This window comes from Echiichthys vipera (assembly GCF_963691815.1).
Source record: "Echiichthys vipera genome assembly, chromosome: 13".
Taxonomy (NCBI): domain Eukaryota; kingdom Metazoa; phylum Chordata; class Actinopteri; order Perciformes; family Trachinidae; genus Echiichthys; species Echiichthys vipera.
In genome coordinates, this window is record NC_139838.1 from 24,202,952 (window position 1) to 24,218,926 (window position 15,975).

At 41.5% G+C, this 15,975-nt stretch overlaps 1 protein-coding gene across 2 annotated transcripts in view; it reads left to right on the plus strand.

Annotated features, from left to right (window-relative positions):
- atp9b (ATPase phospholipid transporting 9B) overlaps positions 1 to 15,975 on the plus strand; it is a gene marked incomplete at its 5' end in the record, with an annotated part of 49,062 nt that overhangs the window by 28,288 nt on the left and 4,799 nt on the right. For both annotated transcript variants that reach the window (XM_083925866.1, XM_083925867.1), the window contains 14 exons: positions 196 to 308; positions 3,763 to 4,014; positions 8,819 to 8,980; positions 9,243 to 9,335; positions 10,786 to 10,869; positions 11,546 to 11,716; positions 12,009 to 12,107; positions 12,247 to 12,336; positions 12,597 to 12,741; positions 13,456 to 13,520; positions 13,940 to 14,095; positions 14,369 to 14,433; positions 15,259 to 15,367; positions 15,466 to 15,523. In XM_083925866.1, coding sequence (XP_083781992.1) covers positions 196 to 308; positions 3,763 to 4,014; positions 8,819 to 8,980; positions 9,243 to 9,335; positions 10,786 to 10,869; positions 11,546 to 11,716; positions 12,009 to 12,107; positions 12,247 to 12,336; positions 12,597 to 12,741; positions 13,456 to 13,520; positions 13,940 to 14,095; positions 14,369 to 14,433; positions 15,259 to 15,367; positions 15,466 to 15,523 — 1,662 coding nt within the window. The remainder of the gene's footprint in view (positions 1 to 195; positions 309 to 3,762; positions 4,015 to 8,818; positions 8,981 to 9,242; positions 9,336 to 10,785; positions 10,870 to 11,545; positions 11,717 to 12,008; positions 12,108 to 12,246; positions 12,337 to 12,596; positions 12,742 to 13,455; positions 13,521 to 13,939; positions 14,096 to 14,368; positions 14,434 to 15,258; positions 15,368 to 15,465; positions 15,524 to 15,975) is intronic.

Genomic DNA, 15,975 nt, shown 5'->3' on the forward strand with positions numbered 1-15,975 from the left:
ATCCAAATTGTTGTTTACGTTGTGTTTATGTAAACGTACTATCTTCCTACTGTTGATGCTTCTGATTGGTCTTAATAATGAGGCTCTGGTGATGACTGAAATCAGAGCAATCATGTGAAAACAGTATGGGAAGTAATGTAATTCCTTTATGGTTTGTTGGTTTGTAACAGCATGAACTGGTCTTCTGATCTGCAGGCACTCTTACACAGAACGAAATGGTCTTCAAACGGCTGCACCTGGGAACGGTCTCCTACGGCACCGACACCATGGATGAGATACAGAGCCGCATAGTCCAGCAATATGCACAGGTAAGTTTTATTATTGTCCAGTAGGGCTGCAACTAACTATTGTTTTCATTCATTTAATGAATCTGAAAAAAATGCAGTGTGGAGTTTCAGTTAAGCAATTAAAAGTGATTAGGGCGCACTCACACTGTCCTTCTGTACCGTGCCCAAACAGGTTTTACGGGTAAAGTCTAGTTCGTTTGACCAACCGCACCGCTAAGCTGTGGCACGCTTGCCGGCCACGGACCGTCTGATAGAGGTGGGCTTTTGTAGAGCGTGTTTGCACATGCACGAGCACGAGCGTTCGCACGTTCACGAGCACGAGGCCTACGGCGGTTCTGACGTCATTTTATGTGCGCCTGTTGGGACATAGAAAGAAAAAAAAAGACGGACCATGCGCGGACATTTAACAACAACGATGGCGGCGAAAGGTTCACGTTGGTGTGATGCGGAGGAGGAGTGTTTACTGCAGATTTGGTCGATGAAAATATTCAAAAACGACGATGACGTATAGGCCGCAAGAAGCATTCACCGAGGCCCAGGTAGTGTGAGTACAAACGGGCCTGGCCAGCGGGGGGAGAGGGAGGGGGGGACAAGTACCCTAAAGCCCGGGGCACAGTACGGACGGACAGTGTGAGTGCGACCTAAATCCTCTTAAATGACAATCTACATGATCCTGTATGTAACACTGGACAGAACCAACCAAACCAAAGCAAAACAGCAAGCGTTGAAAGACAAATATGTTCACTCATGTATTTCCTGCTGAGTCCCGCCTCTCCCTGCAGATCAGTTTGATCAATTTTTATATTTAGCAAAGGATAAGTTTCCAGGAAAGAGGCCCATATTGTCCATTCATCACGCAGTGTCCCTGAGCGACTCCTCATACTGTAAGCAAGTGTTTTCCTCGCTGGGTGGCTCAGATCTGGCTGCAGTCTTGACAGAATGATATTGTTCGTTCTCAGCCAGCTCCGAGCAGCTGGTCGACACTGAAACCATCTGCCCCACACCCTTATGTGTAATCTCAGCTAATGAAAAATGACTAGTCTTTTTAGAGCTGCACTGCACTGCAGCGCAGCAAAGCCTCTGTCAAGCTGATTTTTTTTACTATGTTGCTGTTTCTTTTCTGCTACAGTGAAATAGTTAAAGGACGACGCTATTATTATTATTATTATTGTTATTTTAAACATTATTATATCCAGATTTGGGCGGTAGCTAACAGTTATTGTCGTCAGATGAATTTTCTTTTAATTCTATAAATCTGTAAAAAAGCAGAAACCAGCGAATATTCTGCATTTTTACATTTAGATTTTTTTATTTATTTCAAACATGTAACAAACCATCAGAAAACAAGAATGACAAATAAAATAATAAGTAAACATTCAGCACTATAACAACATAAATATATATATTTAACAAATATATATTACGTGTCTGAAAAGCAGCAGGAAGAAGTAAAGAAGTCCCTTTCTCCATAACTCAAAAAATTAAATCACAACTATCACAGTACTTTTATTGTACATACTTAAAAATATGGAAACAAGTAATTAATAGTTGCAGATTAATTTCCTGTAAGTCAACTAATCAATTAATTCTGCTCTAATCTGCATCCGCATCATCTATCGACTCTCTGGGATACATTAGAATTAATATATATATAATAATAATAATTTAAATAATATGATATACATATTGCATAAACATCAGAAGTATTTAAAAGACTGAGAAATCAAATTGTCTTATTATTACAAAAACAATATTACTTGCTCTTCTTCCTGCGTTGTTGGACTTCATTAACTAAATTTAGCCTCCCTAATAATGGAGTATCAGTAGCCGAGCTTATTTTACACACATCTGCTAATAATTCAGTGACATCCTCGACATGTAGCACCGACACTGAACCCGTCTGACAAAACAATAACCCAATGATCCGTCCATAGATCTTCCCGTCACTCCTGATGCAGGTTGTCATCGTGCGTCCTTACTGTACTCCCCATCGCCCCTCCTCCCCTTCCTGGCAGGATTGAAGGTTAATAATAAGACGAGAATCAAGTGCTTCAGTCGAGCGCGTCGCCCCCCGTCAAACGCAGCTGGCACAGTGGGCCAACTGCCTGCTCGCTAGTCACCACCCGGTTAAACTGATGGCTGGTGTCAAAACAGCGGAAGACATAAAAGGTCCTCAAATCAGATATGACACGATAAAGATGGTGATACACCACTTCCCCTCGCTGTGTCATTTAGCCTGAAAAGGGACGTCAGAGGGAACAGTCTGCGAGTAGAGCGTTCGATCTAGATGCCATGTGCAGGGATCCTGTAGTTAAGACATAAATGTAAACGTGAAAGAACATTTCTTGGTCTGGAAAGATGCGATTTCTCATCTGATGTGTGCATAAGCTGGTGATCATTAGCTTATTTCATTGAGTTTGGTTTGTTGTAGTTTCTCTACATACTTTTTTTTACAGGAATAGAGCATGAAAATGTGAGTACCGTATTTTCCGCACTATAAGGCGTACCGCATAAGGCGCACCTTCAATGAATGTCTTATTTTGAAACTGTTTTCATATATAAGGCGCTCCGCATTATAAGGCACATAGAACAGACGCTACAGTCGAGGCTGGGGTTACGTTCTGCATCCATTGGATGAAGCTGCGCTAAAGGGAACGTCAACAAAACAGTCAGGGGAGGTCATCTTGTTGCTTCCTCCACTTCAGCACCATTGATTGGTTCATGTTCAACTCTCTGGCTGCTGCTCTATTCCCGTGTTCTACTGCGTGACTAATGGCCTTGAGTTGAAACTCTGCGTCGTAAGCGTGTCTCTTAACAGGAGCCATTTTGGGCTCTTTACACAAACACACACATGGAATGAAACGGCACGCTTTGTGCAGTCGTATATCTCAACATGCACCGCGCGTTACTTCTTCTACAGGGAAAATAGAGTCGGCGGCTGCTTACCGTAGATGCGAGACCTGTTGTGACTCAATATTGGTCCATATATAAGGAGCACCGGATTATAAGGCGCACTGTCGGCTTTTGAGAAATTTGAAGGTATGTAGGTGCGCTTTATAGTGCGGAAAATACGCTAAACAGTTAACAATGAAATGTAATTTGGTGCCTGACTGGAAATGTAAATGATTACATGCGTCCACATTTATTTCAGTTATCAGTTATTTTCTCGATTAATCGATTAGTTGTTAAAATGTCAGAAAATGGTAAAAAAAGAAAATATGGACCAGTGTTTCCTAAAGCTCAATATGACGTCGTCATATGTCTTGTTTTGTCCACAACTCAAAGATATTGAGTTTGTTCTCATAGAGGAGGAAAGAAACCAGTAAATATTTACATTTGAGAAGCTGGAATTGATTACTTGTAGTTATTCGTAGTTCCTCTACGTGCGTCATAAATGTGGCTAAAAAGGCAAAATATGTTGAAGTCACAGATCATTCCCTAACTCCATGTTTCACGTTATTTATTGTGATGTCAGGTGACCTCCCAGCCCTCCAGTGGTGGCACCAGCGGCTCCACTCCATCGCGGAAGACGCAGGGGTCCGCCCCGAAAGTCCGCAAGAGCGTCAGCAGTCGCATCCACGAGGCTGTGAAGGCCATCGCCTTGTGCCACAACGTCACGCCCGTCTACGAGTCCCACGCCATCGTAAATGGAGAGACGGAGTCTGCCGAAGCCGACCAGGACTTCAGTGATGACAACCGCACCTACCAGGCCTCCAGCCCCGATGAGGTAAATATGAGATACAGTTTTAACACTTCCAGCTTGAATAGAAAAAGAATGAACTGATTTAAAAAACAAAACAAAAACGTGGTAACGTAGAGGGGGTGACTAATAATTGACAGTGTATTTCAGAGGTTGCTTTCAAAGATTAGGCTGTAGGTCTGCCTGAAGCTCATAATTAGCAGGTGGAAGTAGAAGAAGAATTACTTTATTTATCCCGCAACGGGGAAATTGAATTTTTTTCACTCTTATTATTAATCATGTTACACACACACAGGCCCGAAAAACACAAATGCACAAACAGGACCTATACATGCAATTAAGGAGAGATGTTAGAGCGAGGGGGCTGCCAGTGACTGGCGTCCCGAGCAGTTGGGGGTTCGGTGCCTTGCTCAACAGCACCTCGGCAGTGCCCAGGAGATGAACTGGCACCTCTCCAGCCACCAGTCCACGCTCCATTCATGGTCCACACAGGGACTTGAACCAGTGACCCTACGGTTCCCAGCCAAGTCACATAGTTCAATGAGTTCAGTGCCTTTGAGCTGCAATATACTGAAATATTTGCAGGACAACATGTAACTCTGTACACATCTGTTTAATGATGAAAGAGAAATGTTGACTTTTACATGATATCTGACACCTTTCAAAATGTTTTCAGTTTTGTTGAGGATTTGTGGATTAGCACAAAAATCAGTCCCTTAGTCCACTTTATTTTTTTAGCTGAATATTAGGGACAGCTCAGGTTAGACACCTTTGGAAACACAGAACAAGAGGTGAGATCAGGAGGAGAGTTTGGACATGTGGAAAGGAGAGACGCTGCATTTTGGGGAGAAGGATGCTGAAGCTGGAGCTGCCAGGCAAAAGGGAAAGAGGAGGTTTATAGATGAAGTGAGGGAGGACACACAGGGGGTTGGGACAGCAGAGGACAGGGAGCGATGGAAACAGATGATCTGCTGTGGTGACCCCTAACTTTTCTATTCATATCCTTTAATGCTATTTTTTCACATACAAACCATAAACAACCTGAACCCACATGGAGGTCACTCCTTTGACTGTTGTTAAACACTTCCTTTTTAATTTTAAGGCCCCATTTGCACTTTTTAAAGTGTCTCAAATCTGGATTAAATCCCTCTTAGATGTTATACACGTTTACCCTTCTGACAAGATTAAACGCAGGGAGATCATCATGAAAAAACCTTTTGTGCGCCTCTTCAGTTTCCTCTCTGTCTTCATGTTTTATTGGTGATCCTAAATAACCCTGGTTTGTCATAATAGTCATTTCATGAACAGAAAGTCAGAGGTCATGAACTCCCCGTAGAGGTTAAGCTATTTAATCGTCTGTATTTGCTCCCTGAGAATTTACGGCTCCAACTAAAGGAAGAATGCAGCACGAAAAAACGATCCCCAAAGGCATCGCTATAGCTTCCTCTCCTCCACCCGTTCCTCTGTGTTACCCAAGAGTTTGAGCTTCTATGGCTGAAGGTGCTACCAAGCCTTTTACATATGGTCCTTTCTAATCAAACATCAAAGGAGAAATACAAGACGAATGAATATAAATACTGGGAAAGATTATTGAAGGATCTGTATTTGTTTAAAGGGACCTTTAATGCATATTGAAGGGTAGTTAACCTTCTCATACACACACATGTTTATCACCCATGACGTGTGAGGCTTCGTAAAGCCTTTGTGAGGCTGCATACTTTGTGTCGAAGCCCCAGTCTAGAAGTCTTAGCGATCAAAACGAAGATAAAAAGGTGGTGAAAGATAAATCTCAGTTTTCCATTTTGCCTGTCTGTCCTCCCCCCTGGAGTTGATGTATATATTTATTTATACCCCTCCCAGACCACTCTGCTCTATCTCCCCTCTCTCCATTGTCTCACACGGCTTGGATTGATCAATATTTAATTTTCTCCCAGAGACGATGAGAGGTGGAGGTCTGTGATTGTTGGTGGAGCTCTCCCTTCCCCTTCTACTCTATTCTTTGTTCTTTCCCTGTCCTTTTATTTCCCCCCTGTCTCTCCCTCCTCGTCTCCTCACTCTCTTTGACTGCAGCATCAGATCTTGGCCACTGCTCCTCTGTTAGTGATAGTTTGTTTGGCCTTGGCTCTCTGCTCAGCCTCTCTAATGTAATGAGCCATCATTAAGGAGATGAAGTGGGCCGGCCGCCCAGGTCAGAACAGGGGTCATCTGACCTGCTGGTCAGCCATGCTGTGAACACTGTCCTTTTGTGACCTTTGACCCTTGTAATATCAGACGAGAGCATTTGACTGTAGCCTTTAACGACTGCCGTGTCCAGGAAGTGGGTGCTTTATCATTTGTAACTGGCAGTTTCAGTAAAAGTGGTTGCCAGGCATCAGAAAATGATTGGTGCCGTGTTTTAATCCTTTACAGTCAAAGTAGAGCTGGGCGATGCGACCAAAATCTTCTATCCTGATAAAACATGTAGGTAATTTCATATCTCAACGCTTTATATCACAATATAGCACGTACTCTGATAATGCAGCTAATAATAATTATAATAAAGGGTCCTTTTGAAATAAACACAGCCTATATGTATACCCCTGTGTGAATTAAATACTTGACAAATGAAAAGTACTGAGTATTTTCTAAATTTATAAGAACTTTAGTGTATGAACATGATGAGCAAGAATCAGAACGAACAGTATCGTCCAACTGAAATCAGTGATGATGAAACGCAGTTTGAACGCTGGTTTTTCCACTTTGCGATAGAAACTATCAGAGGAAAATCTATATGATCAACGTTTTTATGTTGTGACGATATTTCTCATATGGCCCAGCCCTAATTCAAAGTGATAAATGTCCGGTGCAGTTTGACACCTGCTTGGTATGAAGATATTATCACAAACAGTAATTGTCTGCACTCATTTCTCTACCAGTCAGCCGCTGTTGTCTCTCCCCCTTCCTCTAATGTTGTTTTTGGCTTCCTTCTCCTGTTAATCTAATATAGATTTTAATGCTGCACCACTAAGAATGAGTGCATTTGTTTTTTCACTGATGAAAGTACTGCATGTTGTTTGTCACTCAAATGATTTGTTGGATAAAACGGATCAGTTTGAACTGTCGAACAACAAGAAGATGCAAGGATGAACAATATAAAAATGTAAATGTTCAGCATAAATGGGCGAGACTTCACAAACTGTCGAGCCCTGAACCTCAGTCGAAGTAAAATTAGTATATCGAGATGTTGTATCAGAGATATGTAGTATTACATGTAGTGTTAAACTACCACAAGATTATTTCAGTTCTTGAGTGTGCACCTTTTTGTCCTGCCAGTGCATTACAGGAGGAGGATTTAACCGTTTAGGGTCCATCATGACGTGCTTGAGCTGCTGGTAATTTGAAAGGCAGTGCTGTCATTGTGATTTACATTATTTCTAGTACGTTGTGAACACAGTTGAAATGATTGAACAGGTTGTTTAAGGCAGTCTGACGTTGTCCTAAAGTAGTGTTTTCTATTACTGTTGTAACAAATCACTCAACTATGCTTTAAATAGTTTCTGTAGACCTGATAAAGTAGATTGAAGAGCTAGGTTTAGGATCCTCAGCTCATAGTGTGTGCGCCCATTTGTGTGTGCGTGTATAGCTACACACAGACACACACACACACAGACACACACACACACACACACACACACACACACACACACACACACACACACACACACACACACACACACACACACACACACACCAGGATAATGACGCACAGATGTGTGTTAAGTAAATATAGGCAGCTCCTTTTTACGGAGCTCAAAGGGGGAGCAGGAGAAATGATGGGGTATTAACAGGAAGTTCCAATTTGTAGGTCAGAGTATAATAACAACCTTTGAGTGAGTAAATTGAAAATGAACCCATTGAGGATTGAGTCGTGTGCAGCTGAACGCTCACTCGGGGGGCCGCAGTTCCTGCTGAGGAGAAAAAGAGGAAAGAGAAACAGAAAAACACTTATCTGGAGCTGAATGAGCAGAGCTCAGCAGCTCTGGAGATGCCGTAACTCTCCCATGCCTTGTCTCTCAACTGCAAGTGGAATTGGATTCGGTCAGCTTCATGGTCTACATTTGTTTGGGATTTTCTTTTCTACATTAAGTCATTTCCTTAATCTGTTTTATATTTGGCAGAGTGATCATCCTAAAGGTTAAAAATAAATGTTTTTACTTGGTATTCATACTTTTATTCTTCTAAAATCCTCCCACATTTCTTTACTTAATAATTTTTAGTATTTATCAAAGGCAAAAGCAAGTGTTATATAAACAATGTGAAAGCATCAAAACACTCAATCCGCAGAGAAATACACACAGCTCATATTCAGGAACTGTGTCTTTAAACGAACGGTCAGAACTTGGTGTGCGTGTGCGCGTGTGTGTATTTGGACAGGCACTAAAACCGAGCGTTTCAGACAGAGGGTGAATACAGGTGTATCCAGACAGTATCAGTATTAACATTAAAGCATGAAACTCCCATGAAATGAAACCTAAAAATACAAGTATGAACAAGAAAATGAGCAGAATATGGGACCTTTAAGTGAATGGCTTTGCAAATTGAGCAAATTGTGTTATAAATGCATTATACCTCCTTCCTACACCCTTGTTTTGTAGGAGTCAGTCCTTTGAAGTCTTACAGGGACCTTCATTTACTTGTTCCTCTTCAATCCAGTCAGTGAGAAATTGGCAAAATTCCCTAATCCTGCTCTGTTTTATTAAAGTTTGAGCGTAAATATAGTTGTGTAGGGGTCAAAATGTCAGTGTGTACGGCCCCCTACCCTTCTGTGAACAGTTTATTTTGTTGTCCCCAGGTGGAGCTGGTGCGATGGACGCAGAGCGTCGGCCTGACCCTGGTGAACAGAGACCTGGCCTCCCTGCAGCTGAAGACTCCTTCTGGACAGATCCTGTCCTTCCACATCCTGCAGATCTTCCCCTTCACCTCCGAGAGCAAAAGGATGGGCATCATCGTCAGGGTGTGTAGATAACAACATGAAGTGTGGACATGGTTTTTTCACGTCTTTCACTTCATTCGACATATTTGAGTTTTACCTAAAATGTCTCATAGAACCAGACTTTGGTGTCAAACCCATTCTCATCGTGATGTTTGTGTCTTTTGAGTCTGACTGCTGAAGTTAACACACTGCTGATGCTTGTAGAACTATTTTGTTCTGCTGTTTACATTTTATCTGCAGCTCGAACGCAGGAAATGTACCAATTTTCATTTATTTTATTCAGGAGGAGTCGACAGGAGACATAACTTTCTACATGAAGGGTGCTGATGTTGCCATGGCGAGCATCGTCCAGTATAACGACTGGTTGGAAGAAGAGGTAAAGGCTGTGGTGCAAATCTATTCTACAGACAGGGGCCATTATTCTGAAATCTTCTGGTTATTCCGACTTTTAAAGTGTTCACACATTGGTTTCCCTCACTTCGAGCCTTGTGGTCACTTTATTGAAGTAGCGTTTCGTACGGTTACTGTTAAACAAACTGTGTGCAGCTCATTTTGAATCATCTGCGTGGATGGTACTACTGTTGTATTGGATTTTATTAAGATGTAACCGTCAGCGACCAACGTTTTGTTGATATTTCTGTTGTGTTTTTCCACAAAGAGATATCATTACTGTCAGAAATTCCCAATTTCTCAGCCTCTGAATTACAAGTTTGTGGCTAACGTGGCTGACTCGGTCGCTCAGTCTAATTATATTGTAAAGGATATGATGTGAACGTGGAAGAATTCCAGCGTATTCACACTGGAAAAATTATGAAAACTACACTCAAAACAGTCAATATGCATACAAAAAACACTGGATTTTTGCATGTGCTGTTGATGGACACTATTCTCCCACAATGCAATGCATCGAGCTTCCAGCAGCAGTAAAAACAAACTCCTCAGAAGACGATAAGCATTTACTTTCTCTTGGTTAAGTTTCATTTGCCAGTTGGACCCAGTATCCTTCAGCAGCAGCATCTCATCCTAAAGTGTCTTTTAGCCAAATCATAAATCGTTATTGTCTCACTTAAAATAACAAACATGTTACGAAATGAATAAATCTAAACAACAGATAAACATATACATTATTATTTTTTAATCCAGTACCCTCTTGTAATCAGGACATTCATGGAGAGACACATCGGGCCGTGTCTACACCAGTTTGGTGGTCGAAGGTCTTGTGCGCGTATGTTCATAATTATATTGGCATTATTGAGTCATTTAGCACTGGGGGCAGCGTTTGATTTAATTAGTGACCTACATAAAGTTGAAGTAATTACAGTATGTCATATTCTTGAACAATGGTGCTAATGATGTCCTGTTGGCTGTAATATCCCGCTGTCAAGTCAGCCGGCGATACGGTTACTCTGCTTGTCAATAACCAATCAACAGGACTGATTCGCCCCATTGGTGTTTCATATCAAAAATAAACCGCCGTCCGTCCCTTTGTTTTACTGTGTCCTCTGAATTGCCCCCGAGGCTGTGTTATTCACTATTGATTTCTTTGGTGTTGGTAACATATGCTCCTATTGACAGTACTGTACATGGTGTACTTATACAGCAGCCGCTCTAATAGAACATATGATACGCCTTACGTTTGATTTATGTTCATCTCAGGGAAAAGACATAAACACAAACATTCATTTAAAATCACCAAAATCTTCCAATTCAGCCAAGAAAAACAGCGTATAGTAAAATACTTAATTTGGAGTTTCCTCCTTAAAATAAGTTGATGAAAACTGTGAGTATATCTCCATTTACTAACGTCATCCTCTCCTTTGTGTCAGTGTGGGAACATGGCCAGAGAAGGACTGAGGACGCTGGTGGTGGCCAAGAAGTCTCTGTCCGAGGAGCAGTATCAGGACTTTGAGGTAACACTACCGTATGTGCTGCACTACGGAGGACGGAAGCTACCAAAATGCAAAAAATAAAGAATCTGGAGGTAGCTAGGCATGTTTAGTGGATCTGTGCACGCCGATGTTGATCAACTAAAAGACAAAAAGTTGACCTCATGATGCACTTTGAAAGAAAGTCTCCTCATTTGCATAAAAAAGAAGAAATGTATAAAGAAAATAAAACATAAACAAGTTTGAGGAAATGAAAAAAAAGAATAAATATGAAAATGAATTAATCAAGGTAACATTTTTTTAATAATACAAATAAATAAACATGAAAATGAAATAGGAAAGTTAATAAATAGGGGAGATAATACAAGAATAAATAAATAAATGAATAAGCAAATTATTTTCTTGGTACATTTGTTATCACCTCATTTATTTACTTGATTTTGTCGGCTTCTGTCCTCCATACTGTACATGTCGTGTAATCCTAATCTCCATACTGTTCAGTATTTGATCAACATGTTTATGTTACACAGTGAGAGACAGGTTCCTCTTGGATTTTAGTTGACCTTATATCAGGATCATATCGTAATGTTTTCTTTGTCTTTATAGGTTGAACATCTCTGTTTGACAAGTTTATTTTTGTCAGTTTCCCCCGGTCGTTTGCAGCCCCTTAACCCGCACTTCCTCATTATCTTCTGTGCAGAACCGCTACAACCAGGCGAAGCTGAGCATCCACGACCGAGGCCTGAAGGTCGCGGCAGTGGTCGAGAGCTTAGAGAGGGAGATGGAGCTTCTGTGTCTGACCGGTGTGGAAGACCAACTCCAAGCAGACGTCAGGCCCACGCTGGAGCTGCTCAGGAACGCTGGCATCAAGGTGAGCAAGGAGATAAACCTTTTCTTTCCTTCCTGACAAAACTTCTATTAACTCCATGAAATACAGACAGGTGTTGGGAAGTACCAAGCCAAATCATGACCTGGATCAGATATCATATAACAGGTTTCATTGCGTTAAAAAGAACGTCATATTTATGGTTAGCTTTACGAATTAATATCACACAAAGCTTTTGATGAGAATACGTTGAAAAATTGACTCTTGCAATTTGTTCTTTAGCCTTTTTAATGCCACATCTTCAGTCCGCTCTCATGTTGATGTTGTTTCTGCTCAGATTTGGATGCTGACGGGGGACAAGCTTGAGACCGCTACGTGCATCGCCAAAAGCTCCCACTTGGTCTCAAGAAACCAAGACATCCACGTCTTTAGACCGGTATACTGTTGTATTATTTTTATCTTTACTTTCCCTCTTTCCCGGAGCTTTGCTGTAATCATAAAGCACCTACGTAATGGGAGATGACAAAAAGCCTAAATGTCCTCATGGCTAATTGTATTATGTTGCTCTCGAGCAGGTCTCAAGCAGAGGGGAGGCCCATCTGGAGCTGAACGCCTTCAGAAGGAAACATGACTGTGCTCTGGTCATCTCTGGAGACTCCTTAGAGGTACTACAACACAGTGAAGCACACTGTGACATTTCTTTGCGCCGCAGATGATGCTGAGGACGAAGCCAAAAATGGCGACGAGAGAATAAAAAGTACTCCTCAGCCAAAACCAATACTTTGGAGTTCAACCAAGGCCTTGAGGATTCAGAGAGGAAATCAATTCACCACAACATATTAGTCATTTTTTATGCTTCAATACATCTGGAACTTTTCGTGTCCAGTAAACTGTGCTTTCTATCTCCATCTCTGTTGTGTTGCAGGTGTGCTTGCGGTATTACGAGCACGAGTTTGTAGAGCTGGCATGTCAGTGTCCAGCGGTGGTCTGCTGTCGCTGCTCCCCGACTCAGAAGGCCCAGATCGTCACGCTCCTCCAGCAGCACACGGCCAACAGAACCTGCGCCATAGGTGAGTGTTAAAGCCGTCCACAGACAGCCTGGGAAATCCTGTCGGGGGCGAAATGTCTGTGTAGGTTCAGCTCAGTCCCTAAAGGATGGAAATGCTGGACAGGTTATTTAAGTACCCAGCCCAACTGTTTGTTTTGTACTTGATGAATGGAAGAAACTATGTGTGAGAGTGACTATAGGACTGCACTGATGTTGAGCAAAGTGCTGACGATGCATTCGAGCAGAGGATGGATGGATATTACTGTAACACACACACACAGCCTCCAGAGCAAATAATAAAGCTTTTATCCACAAGATGGCAGTGAAAGCTCACTGAGACATTATGCTGTCACTTTACCTTTTATATACTTGACTTCCTCTTTTACAGACTGTTTACACCAGTGTGTGTATGTATATTTATTACTTTTCAGTATGAATATGCATATTTTCATTCAGCTCATTCATTTGCATTACTGTCTACATAAATGTATATAACTTTTATTTGTGTTTACATGTCTGCCCTATAATTTTACTTGTGCTATTATGTCTTACATTCAAATTTTGCTTTTACTTTGATGATTTTCTTTAATTAAATGACTCCTCCTCTGTAATTGTTGCACACATGATACGAATAAAGAACTTGGGCCTAAAGAGAAGCACTCAGCAAAGTCTGCTACTTTTATAACCCCAAGTAATTATTGTAAAATAATATGCATGCGATTTTATTTTGTGGCAGGTGATGGAGGAAACGATGTCAGTATGATCCAGGCGGCAGACTGTGGTATCGGAATCGAAGGAAAGGTAAAGGCCTCCATAAAATACAGAAACAGCGAACAAACAAATGTGTTATTAAGATATGATATTGCCTTTATCAGGATGAGTCAAGTGTTATCCGGGATTAGGGTCTCTGAACTCTGCTAGTTTTGAATAAATATATTAAGCACTCAATTTATTAAGTAGTAAAAATGATGATTTCCCAGAAGACCACACATCTTATTAAACTGTAAAGAACTTCAGTAGTACGGGAACGACCGTTAACAGCGTGAAGAGATGTCCTGATGATAACTAACGGCATCCGTGCCTCCTGTGAAACTCAAGTTGAACATACTGTATCTGCCTTTAGGTTTTTATCAGGTTCTTTAGAAGCAGCTGGCGCCTAAATACTTTGATGTTTTACGACCCAGCTGTAGCATGAATTAGCCTGTACTGTGTGCGAACAGGAAGGGAAGCAGGCGTCTCTGGCTGCGGACTTCTCCATCACTCAGTTTAAGCACATCGGCCGCCTGCTCATGGTTCACGGCAGGAACAGCTACAAGCGCTCCGCGGCGTTGGGACAGTTCGTCATGCACAGAGGCATGATCATCTCCACCATGCAGGTACAGGGATCATTAAATCACCAACACAATGTCTGGTAGACAAAGTTTGTTTTGCTGAACGAAGGTAAAATAAAAATGTGTCCCCTCATGATTTAACAAAAATTATAAAGTATTTTTCAGTACTTGAAGTTTGTTGAAGTTTTGTTCTTGATGTCTGTTTTCAATTAATGGTCCTGTTTGTAATTAGACAATTTTCCACAGTGTGTGAAAACAACAGACAACAAGAAAGTTCCTGAATAACTTTATGACAGTTTATTTTTTGTCTATCCTCAGGCGGTCTTCTCCTCTGTGTTTTACTTTGCCTCTGTGCCCTTGTACCAGGGATTCCTCATGGTCGGGTATGCATCTTCTCCCAATGTCGTAATGTGGTTTTAAAAAAAGGACTTATTGTTTTAATTGTGTCTGTAATTTATGTTGCTGTTAGCGCCGTTAAAACAGGGGCCTTCCTCCCTTTGACACACAGTGAAAATGTTGTTTTTGAAAGGCTTTTGGACTTTACAGCGCTCTGGATTTATTGGAAATGTTGAAAACAGTTCTACGCAGCCACCTCTGGAATCTACAACTGTAATTCTACGAATAGTATATAACACTAATAAACAAAATCGCAGTATGGCCGACTGCAATTCTCAAATTGCCTGACAGAATATTTCTCAAAGGTGAAATGTGTCAAAAAACCCTTTTTAAATTAAATAATGTGGTGCTGCGGAGAAGTGCTGACCTACACATCATATTCTACAGACTCAAGATTGTTTGTATCACACTATAATCATTATTTTTTTTTTCAATGAAAATGATAATAAGGTTGTAAAACGGATCGTTCCTGTAAATCACAGTATCAGAAAACAATGCAATTTAATCCCAATTAGATATTTTTGCAAAATCGTTCAGCCCTGACTAATCTTTGTCCGCAATTGTGCAGAAATAGCAGGTCTCAGCAGAATCAGTAGAAAAAACATGTTGATTTAGAATTTGAACGTCAGTGTTCGGTACAGCCCTAGTGTTAGTCATTTCTTAAATACAGCAGAGATATAAAAGGCAACAATGGCTGATTTCGTAACAGCCTCACAACAACGCAGCACAGATGTGTGGGTGTATTTGATGATGTGAGCACGGTGGGTGGTTTTCCATCCTCTAAAATATAAACACATCTCTGTTGTGTGCAGGTATGCCACCATGTACACCATGTTCCCTGTCTTCTCCTTGGTTCTGGACCAGGATGTGAAGCCAGAGATGGCGCTTCTCTACCCGGAGCTTTATAAAGACCTCACCAAGGTACAGCGCCTCTATTAATATGTGTGTGTTTGACTCGATAAATCCTCTTTGTCTGCATTTTCTTCGCCTAACTCGTGGATGGTGTTTCTCTCTTTCAGGGGCGTTCACTGTCTTTCAAGACTTTCCTCATTTGGGTTTTGATCAGTGTGTATCAAGGTAAGGTACAGGAGTTATATTATAGATATATAGATGTTACAGAATGACCGCTGTGTCACTGAGACTTTCAAAGAAACTCTCGAACCACCATTTCATAATTTCTACGGTGTCTTAATACCAGGGACCCCGGGCCCCCTTCAAACTCCCGGACAGTCAGTTTCTCAGTATCTTAGGTTTCCAACCGCCGTCCCCTTTTACATGCAGGCTTTTGTCCGTCCAGTAAATCGATATTTCTGTAATCGCTAAGCCATGCAGCGTGTGAGAAAGATCTATGTTCCCGCTCGAGCGTGACTTCCTGACAGCTCAAGGTTTTTTAATTAAAGGCCAGAACCGGGTCTGGGGAAGAAGGAGGCAAAAAAAGGGGACGTGCAGACGATACGAGAGGACGACGGCAGAGGAGGAAAATATTAGAGACCAATCCAGCTTAATTTATTACAGAGTGTGACTCGCTG